This window comes from Lynx rufus, unplaced genomic scaffold, assembly GCF_022079265.1.
Source record: "Lynx rufus isolate CCGP_SWC_20201006 ecotype Redwood Valley unplaced genomic scaffold, mLynRuf1.p SCAF_1, whole genome shotgun sequence".
Classification (NCBI taxonomy): Eukaryota; Metazoa; Chordata; class Mammalia; order Carnivora; family Felidae; genus Lynx; species Lynx rufus.
The window spans coordinates 224103146-224123830 of NW_025814823.1; the positions used below are offsets into that span (position 1 = coordinate 224103146).

General features: G+C 34.6%; 1 protein-coding gene across 2 annotated transcripts in view; it reads left to right on the top strand.

Annotated features, from left to right (window-relative positions):
• CDH18 (cadherin 18) overlaps positions 1 to 20685 on the top strand; it is a 343377-nt gene that overhangs the window by 292398 nt on the left and 30294 nt on the right. For both annotated transcript variants that reach the window (XM_047074386.1, XM_047074393.1), the window contains exon 8: positions 13369 to 13490. In XM_047074386.1, the coding sequence (XP_046930342.1) occupies positions 13369 to 13490 (122 nt within the window). The remainder of the gene's footprint in view (positions 1 to 13368; positions 13491 to 20685) is intronic.

A 20685-nucleotide genomic window follows, 5' to 3' on the forward strand; every position in this document is an offset into this window, starting at 1 on the left:
CTATCCCAATATCAGTATCAAATTTTAGAAGCATTAGAACAAATTTCTTCATTCCAAAGGAACTTGGATCACTGAAACAATTCTGTACAGCAGTGCTAGATATTTATTTTGTAGTTCTCCTTGCTCCTCAAATTTCCAAAACTTTTGCCAGGTTCCTTGCATACCTCAGATAATCTTGCTTCTCTAATTCTTATTCAATAATAACAATCAAGAAAGGGTTTCCACAGCATGCTGCCATCATGTCTAACAACCTAACTAATACTGTGGTCCTTAGTTTCCTTAAATCTATCTCCCTTCAGGTTACTGGGAGTGAACACTCCATTCCAGGCTTATGACCACCCCTCCATGTACGCCTGAAATCCTGACCTTTCTTGTTCACCCTCAGTCTATGCACTGTGAATTATTTCCTCCCCACATCTTCATTTGCCCCTGTCTGATACACAATTCCTCTGTCATCAAAAATAGGCTTTATATTGTATCTGAAAATAAAACTTACTCAAACAAAAACTGAAAACCTACCTCGATCTAGTGTTTCTCTCCAGATACAACTTTAGTGTTCCCTTTCCTGATAAACTCCTTGAAAGGGTTGCCTATATTCACACCCTGAATTCTCTGTTCCCAGGCTCTTTCAAATCCACTCTACAAAGACTTGCCTCTATGACTTCACCAAAATTATACCTGTCCTCCATATTCCAAACTATAAAGTATAATTCTGTCCTCCGTTTGTTCAGCAAAGCGGCAACATTTGGTACAACTGACAACTGTTTCAAGACACAGGCTCTTTCTTTGGCTTATGGACTCAGAATTCTCCAGATGCTTTTCTGCCTTTGCTCGTTCTTCTATCTCAGTGTGCTTCATAGTTCCTCCTCATCTCTCCATTCATTGAATGGTGGGGCATTCTGATTTTCAAACCTCGGATTTACCTGGAGTTATTGCCCATGTAATATCATTCAGTCTAGTGGATTTGCATAACACCTACATGTAGATGACTCTCAAATGGAAATACACATCCACTTTTCCCTTGAAATCCATATTAGACGCTTAATAACTCCTCTAGGAGATCTCAAACTCAGAATGCTCCAAGTAAATATTTTGCTCAAAATCCAATTTCTCTCTAAATCCACTCCTCCAGGGAATTAACTATCACAATAGTGACGGCTATAGTCCAGATTGCTTATGGAAATCACTCAGTGTCATATTTGACTCCTCTTTTTCTCTCATGCTATACATCCAACTCACCAGAAACTTCCATCAGCTATACTTTAAAAAGTATGCATAAGTCAACCACTTCATCACATTTTGCTCTTTCCCATCCCTGTCCAAATAAGAATCAGCCCTCAGCTGGAATACTCCAATAGCTTCCTGAATGGTATTTTGCACTTAACCCTAGCCTCTTTTAATCTATTATCTAGAGAGCTACTTGAATATCCCTTTTAAATAAATAATACCATGTAGCTCTCTTGTAAGGAATATAAATATTCCCAAATAAAGTAAGGTTCCAAAACATGGCACTCATAATGAGTGACCCAAAATAGATACACACACACACACACACACACACACACACACACACACACACACACATGCCCTGCGGAGTACAGGATAGAGGTAATGTGTATCTTCAGTTTTCACTTTAGTTCTGGGTCAGGGGGATGAAAATGTGAAAGTTCTACCCATTAGAAAATTGAGTATATGATACTTCTTACAAATCATTTTAGATCACCTTGGCCTCAATAACTCTGTGACAATAGAAACGGAAAATGCGTAATACAGGAAAAATTTCAAACAACCAACGTGAGAAAGTTTACACTGCTATTAAAGAATTTATTAAAAAGAAATAAAATTATCTCAAAAGGACAGTTTAAGATTCAATAAGGAACGATGACAAAGGAAATGGTACACATGAGGACACCTTTCTTTGTAATAACAAAACGTCAAATTTGATAGATTAACAAACCCATAAGTATCATCATCATCTTCTCAACATTATCGTCATTACTTACAGGTATAAACTTGTGAGAAACTTGATCCAAATTGAAACATTTAAAAGTTATTACAATGGTGGGGTTCCCTGGGTGGCTCAGTTGGTTAAGTGTCCAACTCTTTATTTTGGCTCAGGTCATGACCTCATGATCTCAGATGATGATATCGAGCCCCGTGTTGGGCTCCACAGTCAGTGTGGAGCCTGCTTGGGGTTCTGTCTCTCTCCTCTCTCTCGGCCCCACCCCCACACAAGTGCACTCTCTCTCTCTCTCAAAATAAACAAACAAAAAAAGTTATTATGGGGACGCCTGAGTGGCTCAGTCAGTTGAGTGTCCGACTTCAGCTCAGGTCGTGATCTCACAGTCCATGGGTTCGAGCCCCACGTCGGGCTCTGTGCTGACAGCTCAGAGCCTGGAGCCTGCTTTGGATTCTGGCTCTCTGCCCTTCATCCATTCATGCTCTGTCTCTGTCTCAAAAATAAATAAATATTTAATTTTTTTTAAGGTTACTACAGTATTTAGAAAAAGAGTAAAGATGTTGATTGTTCTTATATTTTCCAGAGATACCCAAGCATGTTAATATTTCTGAGTTAAAAAAGAAAAGAAATTTAGTATACATATTTAAAATTACAGAGAGGACATAACAAGGATAAAACCTTAAACAATATGCTGGAGGATAATATTAGAAGGGATAAAGACAAAATATTAGGACAAGTTTGAAGCACACAATAAAGTGGTAAAAATATATATTAGTAACCAAAGTGGTATAATTATAATAAACTCTCCTGTTTAAAAAAAAAGCAAAACATACTGAAGCAAAGTAAGAAAATCATCTTTATGGTACTTATAATAGGCTCATATGAAATATAAAGGTGTGGATAGTTTTAAAATAAAAGAATACAGTAATAAAAAGATAATTCTAAGCAAAAGAAATCTGGCAAAACTGTTAGTATTAGAACTGTTAGTGTTAAACAAAATATACTTTAAAACAAAAAGCTATCATGATGATGAGAAGGTCTTGCCATACTAACATATAGTATATTTCATCAGAGTGATATAATAATTTGAAACTTCTATGAGCCTAATAAACTATCTTTAAAGTAAATAAAACATAATCTTACAGGAAACAGTTAATAGACCTCTCTCAGACATGTTTTATGAAGTAGACCAAAAAAGGCAGTAATTATAAAAGTGTTTCATGGAACAAAATAAAAGCACTTGATATTTGATTATCTGCCAATGAGTAAATTTAAAGAACAAATATAATTTTCAAGCACACAGAGCAAAATATAGTAACAATCAATGACATACTAAACCACAGAGCAACTTAAAACCTGTGTTGACACAAGCTATATTTTCTAAGAACCACACAGTCAAGTGCTACAAGGCTGGGTTGCGTGCCAGTCAGTAGGGAGAATGGATGGACACTTGAACAAACAGATGAAGACACAATTATGAATCTGGCTCGCGAAATGAAAGTAAACTTATCTACTTCACAACGAATCAAAATAAGTAATTCTAGTATGTAGAAGACAAAAATGAAACTTGAAATGTTGGTTAACACACTAAGACTTTGGAATAGAGAAAGTTTTATAAAAGCACAAATTTCACAACTCATAAGAGAGACATTGATAACTAAACTATGAAAATTGTCTTTAGTTAGAAATTAAAACATAACTTGATATAATGAATGAAAATGTGTATACATATGTGGGGCATGTGTACGTTATGTATACACACATCTATCTCTGTTAATATTTGAATAAATTTAAGTAATTGTACCAAATGTTTTCCAATTAGAATTATAATATATATCAAATATATTGATATATCAAGTATGTAATCAGTTTAAATAATAAATTGAACACCAATTTAAGAGCCCTTACCTCAAAGCAATAAGCTTGTAGTACACTATTACATCCTCAAAGCAATAAGCTTGAAATACACTATTACATCCTTCTTTATTCCAACCAGAGCTCATCAATATTGAATTTTGTATTATTTCGTCCCTTTCTTTTCTTTATAGTTTTACCAAATATGTTTTGGACATTTATATTTCCATATTTATGTATATAACTATATCTTTGGTACATGGATATTATATATTATAAATGGGTTAATATTATATTAACTTTTTTTTTTAATCAGTGCTACTATGAGATCCATCCAGGTAAAGAAATACAGCCGAAGTTTTTTGTTTGTTTGTTTGTTTGTTTGTTTGTTTTTGTTTTTTTGTCTTTACTATGATGAAAAAATAAATCTTTTTTAATCTGTGCTTAAAAAGTCCAATGCATTTTGATCGTTTTCAGTTTTTATAGCTTCATGTATTATTGATACTGCTGATATAACATATCCTGTACATGTTTCCTATTGTAAATATAAATCTTCTCAGTATATGTAATTGGTGCACATACCAGGAGCATATAATATATTCTTCGAAGTATTCTCAAATGTTTTTCAAAGAGAATGTTTAACATGTTTATAATAAATACATATGATTGACCCAGAATTTATTATGCTTCTTTAATATATGAGTTAAAGTTCTTACTTAGTATTTTGTTTAATGCAGACAAATTCCACCCTAAAATATGTTTGCATTCAGTTCCAAAATTATATTAACTGTCCTAAAGTCTCAGCTTGTGTGTTACTTGAAATTGGAAACACTTAAGAAAAGATGTTTTAATATCTTTCTATGAACCTGAACATACTTTAGGGAATTCTTTACTAAACACAAGGTAACAAAATATTAACCTATCTGTTCTTATATATTTAAATTTAAGGTTTTATATTTTGTTCGGTGGTTTACTTTGAGTAGTATTTTATATATATGATAAGATGTAAGGGTTGGGGCGCCTGAGTGGCTTAGTTGGTTAAATGTCTGACTCTTGTTTTCGGCTCAGGCCATGATTTCACAGTTTGTGAGTGAGTTCCAGCCCCTGGAACTCTGCACTGTTGGGTTTTGCACTGGCAGCACAGAGACTGCTTGGGATTCCTTCTCTCTCCTCCTCTCTCTCTGCCTCTCCCCTGCTCACATGCACCCTCTCTGTCTCTCAAAAATAAATAAACATAAAAATAAAAGTCTAAGATGTAAGGGTCAAGTTTAATTTACTTCAAATATGAGTTTCCACTTGATCGACTATTTGTTATAAATGCTTTTATTTCTCTATTTAATAATTGTGTCAGGGTGCCTGTGTGGTTCAGTCAGTTAAGCGTCTGACTTCAGCTCAGGTCATGATCTTATGGTTTATGGGTTCGAGCCTCACGTTGAGTTCTGTGCTGACAGATCAGAGCCTGGAGCTGGCTTCAGATTCTGTGTCTCCCTCTCTCTCTGCTCCTCCCCTGCTCATGCTTAGTCTCTCTCTCTCTCTCTCAAAAGTAAACATTAAAAAATAATAAAATAAATAATCTGTTAATTTTGTCCACTAATAGCTGGCCATTAATGTTTTGATTAATTTCTGGACTCTCTTTTGTATGTACCATTAATCATATCAGCAGATAATGATATGATATAATATAATGTAATATAAAACACACACACACACATATATAGTCTTATGCTAATACCATGGTCTTGATTATTGTGGCTATTTAGCAACACTTAAAATCAGAAAGTACGTTCAGCATCTTTCTTCTTTTTTCAAAATTGTTTGGGCTAACTTAGGACATTTTCTTTTTCAGGTAAGTTTTAGAATCAGCTTATCAATTCTTCAACAATATAAGCTAGAATTTTTATTCATATTGCATTGAATCTGTAGTTCAAGTTTAGGAGAATGGATATCTCAAAATTATTGAGCCTTTTATCTATGAACATAATGTATGTTTCTAGTTATCTAAGTTATTTTTTTTATTTAAAAGAAAAATTTTTAATGTTTATTTATTTCTTGAGAGAGAGAGAGAGAGAGAGAGAGAGAGCATGAGCATGAGCAGGGGAGGGGCAGAGAGAGAGGGAGACACAAAATCTGAAGCAGCCTCCAGGCTCCGAGCTGTCAGCACAGAGCCCAATGTTGGACTTGAACTCACGGACTGTGAGATCATGACCTGAGCCAGAGTCAGACGCTTAACTGACTGAGCCACTCGGGCACCTCTACGTATTTTAAATTTATGTGACCAATATTTATAGGTTTTAGCATGCATATATAGAGCATATTTTATGTGGTTATATTTTTTCACATTATATAAATTTGGTATTTGTTTAAATGTTTATTTTAATTGTTATAGAAATAAATATAAGCTAGTGGCAGTAGCTTCGTGTAGGTTAGTTGGTCTTTTCTACACGGATGTTCATCTGTGAAATATAGATTTGTTTCTCACTTTGCAATTGACATAACATTTATTTCTTTTTCTGTCTAATTGCTTTCACATGATTCTCAGGAGAATTGCTGCAGGATGTATCCCTGCCATTTTTCGTTTCCTCTGATCCTTAAGTTAAAACATTCATCTTTCAGGGAGTCCCGGTACCTCAGTAGGTTGAGCGTCCGACTTTGGCTTAGGTCATGATCTCACAGCTCGTGAGTTCGAGCCCCAAGTGGGGCTCTGTGCTGACAGCTCAGAGCCTGGATCCTGTTTCAGATTCTGTGTCTCCCTCTCTCTGCCCCTTCCCCACCCATGCTCTGTCTCTCTCTGTCTTAAAAATAAAGAAAACATTAAAAAAGATTCAATCTTTCCCTTATAAGTACGACAATTGTAGGTTTTGTTATACAATTATTCAGGTTGAGGAAACCTCTTCTCTTCTTAATCTCCTGAGTGTTTTTTTTTTTCCTTCTTAAAATCAAATACAGGTGTTATGTTTTGTTATCTCTTTTCTGCATCTATTGAAATAATTATGTGTGTGTGGTGAATGATATTCATTGATTTTTGAATGTTAAACAACTAGCCTTTCCTCCCTGGACTATATCCCATGTGGTTATGATGAATGTAATATCAAAGCTGGAGGAGATCTTGGGAGCTTAGGCCTTTCTCTTCTCTCAGGAAGCATAGTTCTTCATTGTCTATTTTCAGTTCTATATTTTCAGTTCTATAGCCTCTATATAAGCAGGTTAGTCTGGTATCATTTGCTATATCCTGGCCAAAATCCAAAGTTTACTTCCTGAATTTCTATTTCAAATCCTGATAAACTTGTCTTTGTAATTATTTCATTTATTTAAATTATTATACCAAGTGATGTCAGATATGTGCATAATGGAATCAGGATTTGTGTAATTCAAGCTTAAGTTTTCCTAAGACTTGATAAAAGTGATTTTAACTAACAACAACAACAACAACAACAACAACAACAACAAAGAGTTGTCATTTTGGAGAAAAATAAGACTATTATAAAATTTCAGGGAGTTTCATTATAATGCTGCTGTGCTTAAAACTTCTTTGAACATATTTTCATGTGCTTCCTTCACTTGGAATAAATTTGGAGCCCATAAATGCTGCAGTGAGTGGGATTTCTTTCAAGAATGGTGAAGTTGAACCCCAAGCAGCAGACCTATGCTCAGAGATAAGGCCTTATCTGTACCTCACAGTTTAGAGATCGGTGAATGATTAGATATTCAGATATTTTAATACAAATATTTGAAACATATACATATGATTTTCATTAATGATGTCGTATGTTAACGGATTTGCTGTAATTAACGAACCACTTTCATATTCTGATTGTATCTGATGAGGAAAAATTTATTATCCTTTCATTGCTCACCCCCTTAAAAATGCAAAAGGATGGTCCATTCTATCAGTGAACTAATCAGAGTGGCATGCACGTATCAGACTTTTCAAATAAACTCACTGGATAGAATGGATTGTTCCTCAAGTCATGGAAAATTCTCTAAAAATCATAGTATCAAGTTTGCAATTGCATTGAAATATCCTACTCCAATACTTTCACTGAATCCCTATCTTCATGGAGGGCATTCTGCTCATGGAGTTGCATTTATATTGGCATTACATGAAGCATGGGTGATTTTTTATAGTGTAGTTTCTGCTGGAATGCAAATGTATAGGATTGCCAGCATGCTGTAAGTTTTGTTTCTGTTTTGTTTGTGATCTTCAGAAAGGATTCAGATGTGCGGTCTGCTCTCTCAGGCTCAGTGTTCTAAAATTTACATGACTTTGTTAATTGTTTCTCAGAAACACAATTTGGGAAGTCAAATAACGGATAACAGGTTAAGTAATCAAGGTATAGAAATAATAAATACCTTTACAAATTTCACGTGCCTAAAGAGTGCTGGAAAAGGGGATTCATACTTAAATTCGTCTGATTCCAGTATATTTACTCTGCCATCACAAGACTTAAAATTGAAGAAACAAGCAAAAACAGACACAGACTCCTAAATACAGAGAAAGAGCTGGTGGTTGCCAGAGAGGAAGAAGGTGTACAGGGTGGGGTGGGTAGGCAATATAGGTGAAATGGATTAAAAAGTACAAACTTCCAATTATAAAATAAGTCGCAGGAGTGAAAATTCAAGCCCGAGGAATGTAACCACTAATATTATCATAACTTCGTATGATGACAGATGGTAACTACAGTTATCCTGGTGAGCAATTTGTAATATATATAATTGCCAAATCACTTTGATGTACGCCTGAAACTCATGTAATATTCTATGTCAATTATACATCAATTAAAAACATCAATTTCTAGAAATAAAGCATGAAGACAAAAGTAATAATAGCATAACAGAAACGTTGCATTAAGAACTTCAGGAACATTATCTAATTTTTGCCAGAGAAAAATGCTTCTAACACACTTGAACATGTACACATTTTATAGGTACAGTTATTGTCATTTGAAGGGTAACATACTAACTCAAGGGCCATGGGAAATAAGAAAGAGGAACCCAAAGGCACCTACCAGTTTGCTAATTTAGAATTAGCTGATTTTATTATTGAGCAGAAAATACCAGAATGTACGCAGGTAGGCTACAAATGGCTACAAAACCATCATGTGTTTCCAGCCTCTAATTATATGGAATTAAAGGCACAGTTTTTACAAATCATCCGACATTTAGTAAATAGACAGCAGTTATTCGATATGCATCGGTAATGACAGTAAGCTTACTCCAACGTTCTGTTTCTCGTATCTTTTCATCAGTATCTCCTGTGGTTGCCGTGGCATGGCAGGGCACACAGGTCATTAGTCCCAACCACACTAAGCTTAGAATCCATTCAGCTTCCCCACAGAACACAATCTGTCATTTGTCTGCTGCTGAACACTATGTTTTTCACCATTAAGGAAAGGAATAGTAATTATGCATTGAATTAATAAAGCAATGTTTGGTGAACACAGAGTCCATTTCCATCTAGAAGAGTGGAGTTTCCTGAACTCTGGTATGGAATGAGTGCAAGGCCATTCCAGTCCAGAGGACGTCGTGAGCAAGACAGAGTGGGGACAGTGAGAAGGCAAAGGCTGAAAACAATCAGACACCTAACTCTTTTGTTGTAGGCTTTTCTCAAGATGTAGTCTTTCCAGAATCCTCTCCTACAAAACAGTTGTTTTTATCCCTAACTACACTAAGCTTGCTTCTAATTCTGCCTTCTTGGAAAATGAGCAGAGAACTATTTATGCAGGGACAATTAAGGCTGCTGATACTAATGATTAGAGCCAATAAAATTATTCTTGCCTCAGATTTCTAAAACATTGCTTTGGTCTGCTCTTAAAAGGTGAACAAGTACCTAGTTGGGAAATAAAAGAATACAAGAGAAAAATCAGATATGACATCTAGAAAGTAAGAGAGATATTTACATAGTGACAATAGTATAGCCACTGGTATCATATAATAAGCCTCGTAAATTGTAGAGCAAGGATTCTTTATTGTTCTCCTCCATACAAGACTGAATAATCTTAGTAATTATAAATTTTAGGATCAGCTTTTAATTCTATGAACATTGGGATTTTCAATAGGTTACACTGAATATACACATCAATTTGCTTTTTGTTAAAGTTTATACTCTTTTGAGAGAGAGACCAGGGGAGGGGCCAAGAGAGAGGGAGAGAGGATCCCAAGCAGGCTCCATGCCATCAGCACAGAGCCTGACATGGGGCTTGATCCCACGAACCTTGAGATCATGACCTGAGCTAAAACCAAAAGTCCACACTTAACCAACTGAGCCACCCAGGCACCCCAATACGCACATCAATTTGGAAAGGTTGGTTTTCTTTGTGTTATTTTTGTCTTCCTACCACACACGTGGTATAGCTCTTCATTTCTTTAGATCTTCTTTAATGAAGTCTAAATAAGTTAAATAAAACACTTCAATAAAGTGTTTGCATATAGGTCTTTCATTTACTTTGTTAGATTTATTTCTAGTTTCCTTATAGCTTTGTTAATTAATTCTAGTTAGTTTTTCACCATTAAGAATAATGTACACTGTTGTTTTGTTGTTGTTATTTGTTTAATGCACTCTTAATCAGTTGGAGAGGGCACATTTCTGTTTCTAGTTCACTGAGGGTTTTTGTTTTTTGTTTTTGTTGTGATTTGTTTGTTTTGTTTGTTTCATTGTGTTTATAATACATGGATATTGTGTTCTAAATCTTGGTTTTCCCATATGTGTTGAGGAGATTATGGGGTTTTTTTTGTTCCTCTTTTAATTCATTAACTTTTTGAGTAATTTTTGTGCTTTTTAAAATGTCCTTCCTCATTTCTTCCTCTGCATTTTCCTTCCTTCCTTCCTTCCTTCCTTCCTTCCTTCCTTCCTTCCTTCCTTTGTTTCTTCTTTCCTTTAATGCTAAACGAAGCAAGCGTGGAACTAAATTGCCAGATATATATATATATATATATATATATATATATATATACACACACACACGTATATATACGTATATACACGTATATATATACATATACGTATATATGTATATATATACGTATATATATACGTGTATATATATACGTATTATTATACACGTATATATTATACGTATATATAATTTTTACACACCAGTGTCTTGTTTAGGCTGTTTACACCTAAAATCTCTTATCAGTGAGAGTGTCTGGGATTGATACCAACATTTCACAAGCCATGGAAAACAAGCTTTAGGGTATTTCCTTCTTCCACCGTTTTCCTGGAAAGAGATGTGTAAGACTGCAATTGCCTGTTTCTTTAATTTTAGGTAAAATAATCTAGATGATGTTTTTCTCTTTAGAAAAAGTATTATTTTTTTTAACACTTGTTTATTTTTGAGAGGGGGAAGGGTCAGAGAGAGAAGGAGAGAGAATCTGAAGTAGGCTCTGTCCTGTCAGTGCCGTGTGTCAACTCATATATCTTGAGATCATCACCTGAGCCGAAATCAAGGGCCAGATGTTTAATGGACTGAGCCACCCAGGCACCCCTAGAAAAATATTTATTTTTATTTTGACAGAGAGAGAGAGGGAGAAAAGGCAGAGGGAGAGGAACAGAGAGGGGGCAGAGGGAGAAGGAGAGAAAGAATCTTCAGGAGGCTCCATGCCTAGTGTGGAGCCTGGCAGAGTACTTGATCTCAAGACCATGAGATCATGACTTGAGCCAAAATCAAGAGTTGGATGCTTAATAGGCTTAGCCACTCAGATCCCCAGAAATAATAATAATAAATAATAATAATAATAATAATAATAATAATATAGTAATGTTAATTATTGTTAATAATGTTAATGTTAATAATGTAATAATGTTATTATTATTATTATTATTATTATTAAAGCTTGTTCATTTTGAGAGAGAGAGAGAGAGCGCGAGAGAGAGCACAGGCAGGGGAAGGGCATAGAGAAAGGGAAAGAGAGAGAATCCCAAGAAGGCTTTCTGCTGTCAGCACAGAGCCTGACATGGGGCTTGAACTCAGGAACCATGCGATCATGACCTGGGCCAAAGTCAAGAGTTGGATTCTTAACTGACTGAGCCACACAGGTACCCTGAAAAATTATTATTTTTTTTCAACGTTTATTTATTTTTGGGACAGAGAGAGACAGAGCATGAACGGGGGAGGGGCAGAGAGAGAGGGAGACACAGAATCGGAAACAGGCTCCAGGCTCCGAGCCATCAGCCCAGAGCCTGACGCGGGGCTCGAACTCACGGACCGCGAGATCGTGACCTGGCTGAAGTCGGACGCTTAACCGACTGCGCCACCCAGGCGCCCCCTGAAAAATTATTTTTAAATGAAATTTGATTTTATTTAGTTATTGTGCTCCTCCTCAAATTTTCTATTCTTTTTAAAGCTAATTCTGGCACATTTTATTCCATGCATGTTCTTACTATTTTCAGTATCTTCTCTCTCTATATATGTATATCCATATCCCCTTTTTTCCAATATAGTTAGTTTCTGCCTTCTCATGTTCTGCTTTGATAATTTATAAATAGGTCTAGACTTTGTCTTTTTTAATAGTCCTTTTTTACATGTATTCGTCTATTTTTTTTTATTTTGGAGTTTTTAAAGGTAATGACAAATATCAGCAATAAAATATATATATTTAGTTTTCTGATTATTAATCCTGCATTTATAGCTCTAACATGTAAATAAAATGAAAAATTTTTCTTTTTCTTCCATTTCAGAATTAATAAACTTACTAAAAAAATGGGAAGATTTTTAAAAAAATATATGTTTAAGACATATTTTAGGGTATTAACTATAATATTTTTATATCTACCAGAGTTATATATTAATTCTATGGTAAGTTCTGATTTAAATTATTCTTTATTTCTCCCCAAATATGACTTAATATCACACACTGCATGCATTTTTTCTATAAGAAGAAAATTATCCTGGGGCACCAGGTGGCTCAGTTGGTTAAGTATCCAACTGTTGATTTTGGCTCATGATCTCAGAATCATGAGATTGAGCCCCATGTTGGACTTTGCACAAAGCGCAGAGCCTGCTTAAGATACTCTCTCTGTCTCCGCCCCTTTCCTGCTCATGCTCTTTCTCTCTCTCATTCAAATAAATAAATACACTTTCAACAAAAGAAGAAAATTATCATTTGTGTAAAGAAATTGTACTTTTTATTTTCCCCAAGTTTATTTAGATTGAAACCCTGAACTTTTTAAACATTATGTATTTTTTTTTTACCAACTGCGATGCTTTTCTTAGATTAATGATGAAACCAATTGTTCATCCCTCAGACTCTGACAGCATACAATGAATTCTGACAACTTTCTCCCACTCCAGTTCCTGAATAACATGTAATTTCCTTGATATGACAAAATATCATTTTAGCATGCATGTCATGCCTTGGTGTTCATTTTTCATTTTTCATTTTTCTGTAAGTTAATGAGTTCTCGCAAAGAGTGCCATCATAAAGTTGTCTTTTGCCAAAAGTCCTGTTGCAGCATATGGAGATGGCGACAAGCTACAATACTAGGGAGATTTGTTTTAACCCAAGCCTCCAAAGTGTGCATAGAAATACTAAATATATCCCTGTGTGTTTTGCAGACAATCCTGGTTTGCTGAGCCATGTGACAGTGGGTATTAGAGTTCTGGATGTCAATGACAATCCACCTGAACTTGCCAGGGAATATGATATTGTTGTCTGTGAAAATTCAAAGCCTGGCCAGGTAAGTTAATTGTTTCCTTCCTATCATTGAGATAGAAGAAAAACAAGCAGCTCTCTTTCTATTATTTTTATATATAATCCTCAAAATCCCTCAGTGTTATTTTTGGGCTCAGTGGAAATAATTTTATAAAGCTTTATTTTAAGTACCCAATAGATTTTTTTTTGAGAATCCTTGAAAATGAATTTTCTCCAGATCCCAAATGTTACTCAAAAAATGAACTCATTCGTGCATATATCCATCATAGAATTATATTGGATGCTTTGGGTGAAGCCCTGTATTAAATTAGGAGGAAACTGTGAACTTTCCAGTCCTATTGATGCTGTGAGCCTAGATTACAGAGAAGGCACTTGTTGGTCTACTTTGGAGGGCCTGCAGGAGTGACATGTGTGTGTCCATTGAGTAATATTGGTACCAAACGATGTTAGGGTTTAACCACATGAAGAGAATCTATGTATGAAGGGAGTACAGACAGTGGGGGAAGTTAAGAAGAGCTTGAACCTGGGTGGCGAGTCCGGATGTAGCATGGCAACAGGCTAAAGGAGCACTGTGATTCTGAAGGGAGACCAGTGTGGCTGTGGCACATAAAGTAAGCAGAGGTCTGGCAGGCGATATACATTTGTGTTTTTGTTTGTTTGTTTGTTTGTTTTCTGTTATATAGCAAAGTACACAAACTTAGCATCTTAAAACAACTCTTATTTATGACCTCAGAGTTTCTGTAGGTCAGATGTCTGTTCATGGCTTAGCTGGATCTTTGCAGGGTCTTTCCCAAGACTGGAATCAAGGTATCCATCAGGACCATGATCTTACCTGAGGCTTGAGATCGCGTCTAAGCTGACCTGGTTATTGGAAGAATTTAATTACTTTCAGCTACAGACCTCAGAGCTTCAGGATTTTCCTCAGCTCTTGAGTATTACCTGGAGTCTGGACATGTTGCCCCCGGTTCTTGCTCCATGGGCTTCCCTAATGTAGCCCATTTACTTCATCAAACAAGTAAGAAGAGATCTGCAAAGTCTGTTATCAATCAGTCTTATAAAATATAATGTAGTGCAATACAATCAGGTGAATAATATATCAACATTTTTGCCATATCTGTTTCTCAGAGGCGAATCACAGGTCACATCCAGACTTCAAGGGGAAGAGATTACATGGAGGCATGAATTCCATGAGGAACACCTTAAAGTTTGTCACAGGTGAATCCAGATAGAAAAGGTCTAGGGTCTAGGTCCAGCCGAGTCATTTGTTCCCCTTTATTGTCTTTGGTAAACCAGAATGACTCTAACTATATTGTCCAGACCTACTTTAAATCATTTTAAAGCTTGTCCTAAAATTATACTACTGAGAAACATTGCCTATTTTTTTATAAGGCCCAATCAATACTGTGCGAAAGTAATCATTGCTTATGTTATCAATGCCCTCCTGAGAAGGTATTTGTGTATATATAAATGAACAACTCTTTTTACCATGTTCATGGACCACAAGAAAATTGGAAAATATGATAAGAACAAAATGGATGAAAAGTATATCCTGAAGTACTTACAGATTATATAATGTATTATATTTTAATCATATTATGTTAGAATATAACAGTAATTAATATATTATATAATATATAGATAATATTTTAAGATGATCACTTCAGATAGTTAGGTGTTTGTCTATATCACCATTTCAAAAACATCAAGGAATTTTATGGTACAGATATATAATGGTTTATTTACTAAACCCTATTCATTGTGTCAGAAGTGGGTGCACGCATCCTAAAATTGTTTTCTTAACATTCGTTATAAAAGTACAATTAATGAGAAAAATGTTAAACTTTCAAGGGGAAATTTTAGATTGTAAAAGATAAAGCCACTGAATGTGGACTCTCAGTTCTTGGTAACAGAAGGTTAGCCATACCTGAAGTGAAGATTAGGCAAGCAGGAATTAAAACTACAATAAGAATCTGTATTCCCAATACTGTACTCTAGTTTTGTAAGATGTTCCTAGTTGGGAAAAGTGGGTACATAGCATCTCTCTGTGTTTCTTAGAACTGTATATGAATATGTGACTACCAAAAAAAAAAAATAGAAAATTTAATTTAAAGTAAAAATATTTTAAAAGATATATATTTTTTTAATTTTTTTAACCTGTGTTCACTTTTGAGAGACAGAGTGTGAGTGGGAGAAGGGTAAAGAGAGAGAGGAAGACAGAATGAAGCAGGTTCCAGGCTCTAAGCTGTCAGCATAGAGCCTGATGCGGGGCTTGAACTCATGGACCATGAGATCATGTCCTGAGCCGAAGTTGGACACTTAACAGACTGAGCTACCCAGGCACCCCTAAAAGATAACTTTAAAAGAATAATACCAAAAGCTAATTTTTCCACAAGAAAGATAAAACCCAGAAAACAATGAAAAGATAATTCCCAACAGTGGCAAAATAATAACTGACAGGCATGAATTCTTTTTTCTACCAAAAATATCCCTCAGAAATAAAGACAGGAAAAACTCATAGTTAGGACAACAAAATGTGAAAATCCCATCCTGTAAGACACAGTCTCAGAATTATATTGGTTAAAAACAGGCAAATAACTATACTGGTAAGTTTAAGTCACAAGGAACCTCCAAGACAAAATCAATCAGTAAATATATTCATAAAAACTCAGTTATCAATGAGTGAATAGAAATCAAAAGAACATTTTCTGGAGTTTAAAATATGCATCATACACATGGCAACAAGGGATCATAAGTGAGAAAGACACACAAAGTTAAAATATTCTAAACTCCTTAAATTTGGGATCCTAAAAAATTTGAGAAATTGATAAACTACGATTTTATAACAGATTTTGTATGTCTACAGTGCATGCTCTAACCTCTAGATTAACTAATAAAAATAGTAAAAGAACATGTAACCAACAAGCTAATGGCAATTGTAATAGAGATACTTAATACTAAAGACAGCAATGTTTACATTTCTATTTCTTGATCTTAACTGTGTTCATGAAAACATTTGTTCACTTTAAAATAGTTCATATACTTGCCAAATTGTTGCAGGTGATATTATCCTGCTGGATTATATTTTACAGTACAAAAATATAGGGAAAATAAAATTTTCATATAGGAGCTATTTTCAAGGATTCTAGAAGTCTATTTTATTTTTTTTCATGTTTATTTATTTTTGAGAGAGAGAAGCACACAGTTGAGAGTGGGTGACAGCAAGGGGTAGAGAGAGAGGGAGACAGAGAATCCCAAGCAGCGTCCTCCTCTGTCCTAGTGGACCAAACTCAGAAAGTGTGACGTCATTACCTGAGCCAAAACCAAGAGTCAGATGCTGAACTGACTGAGCCACACAGGTGCCCCTAGAAAGACTATTTTAAAACTAAAATATAATCCTAATAAAATGTGACGTTTGTAACCAATAGTAATTCCAAAATAATCCAGAAATTCCTGTGAAGTTTGTAAAACTCAAAATTGGAATGACAAGTTCTCATATTTGCTGCTGATACATAGATGGTCTCTTAACACAAAACAGGCAACATAAGATACAAGTTGTAGTGTACAAAATTCTAGTAGCTAGGTAGAGGTCTTGCAATTTTAAAAAAAACAAGAAATAAGAGAAAAAATATAGAATAATGGATAAAATAGAAAGAAAATTAAAATGATGTAAACTCAAAGTATACATTAGTATTTATGTTGAAATAAAATCACATAAATACTCAAAAGATGCATATTGTCAAAATAGATAAGAAAAAAATCATTTAAATATTGTTTAAGGAGGTGTAAAATCAATGTGATAGAGGAAAATAATTTGAAAGAAAACATATAGAAAAACATAACGAATAAGTACTTGAATATGTATACTTGCTGTAGACATATTCATGCAACTACACACACACACACACACACACACACACACACACACACTTCATCAAACAACATTGGTAGATATAAAGAGATACATTCATTGGGATGAAAACAATTTATGCACCAGGTAGAAATAACAATTTTAAATTTATATACACTTATCAGTGTTGCCTCAAAATGAACAAAGAAAAAAATGATAGAAATGTTTAAAACTAGATTAGCCCATTATTGTGTTGAGACTTTACAATGCTTTTACAAGAAACTGATAGAGTAATTACGTAAGATTTTGGTAAGGATGCTTAAGATTGAAGACCATAATTAATAACATAATTAAATGACAAATATAGAATAATGCACTGAACAACTTCAGATCATGCATTCTTTTGAAAGTTACAGAAAACATTGACCAAAAATTTATTGTATGCAGGGCCACAAAGCAAGTTTTAATAATTTGCCAAGGATTGGCCTCATTATTTTCTGCATGACAAAAAAACCAAAGCTAGATCCTAAGATGCAAATTCAAAAGTTTCGCTAGTAAAATAATCCATTGGAAATAAGGGCATCTCTGAATAAGCTAAGAAACACTTAAGAAATAAAAATTAAAAACACATAATTGGAATGATAGTGAAAAAACACTGTATTAAAAAAGACCAAAAGGGGGAATCTATTTTCTGCATAATTTTAATATTAAAATCTGACAAGGATATATTTTGAATTACAGATATTCTCTCTCGTGAACATAGAAATATCATAAAAGAAATGTTTTCAGAGAATCCAGAAAAAATAATGTTTTCAAATGAAAAGGAAAAATATTAAAATTCATTTCAATACTGGAAATTGAAGCTTTTGATAAAGTTCAACATCCAATTAATAATAAAAATAATAACAATGATACTACTATGCATTAGTACAATTTGTAGATAAAATACTTTTCCTAAATATAAGGTCAATATAAATGTATTTCTTGTATTTCTTTATGTCACCAACAATTAGAAAATAAAATTTAAACACTATGCCACTTAATGTCGTTAAAAAAATAAAATGCCCAGAAATAAATGTTACCTTTTTTAGGTATCCATTGCCTAATCGAAAAATAACAACCTTGAGTAAACTTAGGTTATTTCCTTCCCTGAATCTTTGTTTCTTTGGTTTGTAGGTTATTCAGAGAATTCAAAATTGGATCATTTGAATTGCGACATAAAAATTTAAAAGTCCAAATATAAAGTAATGATGGCATGAGCCATTTTTAGATTTTTTTTTTCTTTTAGGTAATATATTACTTTCTTTCTCTTTTTTTCCTTCAAGGTAATTTCAAAATTTATAGGATACAGTGAGATGTTGTAGTAGGAGAAACTCATACCTGGTAGTCCATAGTCACCTTTGCAGGTGAAAGCATTGAAAAACGTGGGCAAACAACACTGAGTCCTTGCTCTTGGATGAGCTGATTGAGCTCCTGAGAATGTCAACATTCACTCCCAAAACTGAAACACTAGTATCAGTTTCCTGGATTGAACTCTCTTCGTATTGGCCAGTGACCTTGACTTTTTCCATTGACTTCCCATATGTCCCACCTTTTGTTGATGTGAAAGCTTATTCAGGCGTTTTCTCCAGGTCATGCTCTCCTGTCAGTGCCATTTTGCTAGTCTGGCTCCTCTGTTTTACCCTCTACACGGTCTACCGAAGCTCTATGGCTTTTCTAAGAAATGATTTGGGTGCCATTGATAAATAAATGCTTTCTTCATCTCTAAAATGAAGAAAAATGTCACAATGTCAGGACCCTAAGATTTTATGACTAGATGACTCTCAGATTCCTTTAAATGTGGATTACCTTATTCTCCTGGCATGAAAAGCTATTTGTTGCATTTTTTAGAAAAGGCTGAATTTATAACAAAATGTATCTTTTTTCTGGGTGTCTAAACCCTGTATATAGTATTTTCCTTTTCTTCATACAACTATTACTATTTTCAGAGAACAATCAATCACTAGACTTAGCACCCCTAAGTTCTAATGTGATTTCATTAAGTGATTCTATTTATTATCCTTTAAAGACTATATTCAGATCTAGCATCATTGTTGTCTTTAATATTACATAATTTTAGAAGTCACTTTAAAATAGCTGGGTTCTTTATATCGCTTGAGCATTTCTTTCTCCAAACGTTTGTTTCACAAAAATGAATTAAAATATTTTACTAAGGGAATAAAGTCACTTGACAATATTTTTGGGGCGCCTGGGTGGCTCAGTCGGTTGAGTGCCTGACGTCGGCTCAGGTCACGATCTTGCAGTCCGCGAGTTCGAACCCTGTGTCATGTTCTATGCTGACAGCTCAGAGCCTGGAGCCTGCTTCAGATTCTGTGTCTTCTTCTCTCTCTGTTCCTTCCCCGCTCACACTTTGTCTCTCTCTGTCTAAAATAAATGAACATTAAAAAATTAAAAAAAGAAAATATTGTTTATTGCACCCTTATTTAAAAAAAAAAACAACAGGGGCGCCTAGGTGGCGCAGTCGGTTAAGCGTCCAACTTCAGCCAGGTCACGATCTCGCGGTCCGTGAGTTCGAGCCCCACGTCGGGCTCTGGGCTGATGGCTCAGAGCCTGGAGCCTGTTTCCGATTCTGTGTCTCCCTCTCTCTCTGCCCCTCCCCCGTTCATGCTCTGTCTCTCTCTGTCCCAAAAATAAATAAACGTTGAAAAAAAAAAGTTTAAAAAAAAAAAAAAATAAATAAATAAAAAAAAATAAAAAAAAAACAACATTGCCAAACTGTATGGTCAATTTGTATGATTAACCTATTACAAGGGAAATGGTCTGAACCTTCCTATTGTTTAATTTTGCAGTTTTGGTTCATTTAACCTTATGTTTATAGACTTCCTAGAGAAACTTTGTGCGTTTTGATGCAGAGTAGGAATCGGGAACTCTATTTAAATAATAATTTGTGAAATAAGTTTTCCAAAGCACATTTGTATTGCCCAGCTGTACAAGGCTCCTCTTTCTATAACAATCACTTTTAGAATTACAAACATTTTTATTATGGATGCTGTGCATCTACATAAAACAGCATGTGGCCGTGCCAAAGAGATTCATCTTTTGTGAAGCAGAGGTTTAAACCACATATAACAGCAGAGTTCAGGTTGATTCAGGTATCAATACACCTGAAATACAACAATATATTTCTCTGAGTTAATATAGTTCCCTGTTCTGAAAAAAAAATCTTTTAAGTACCTTGCATGAAAAAAAATACTAAGAAGAAAATCATGCATGCATGAAATTTGAAGTCAGTTCCCAAAGTAAAGTGAATTCAAAATAAATGAGATGGGCCTACACATAAAAACCGAAACATAAATGATGAGGACGATTTCTA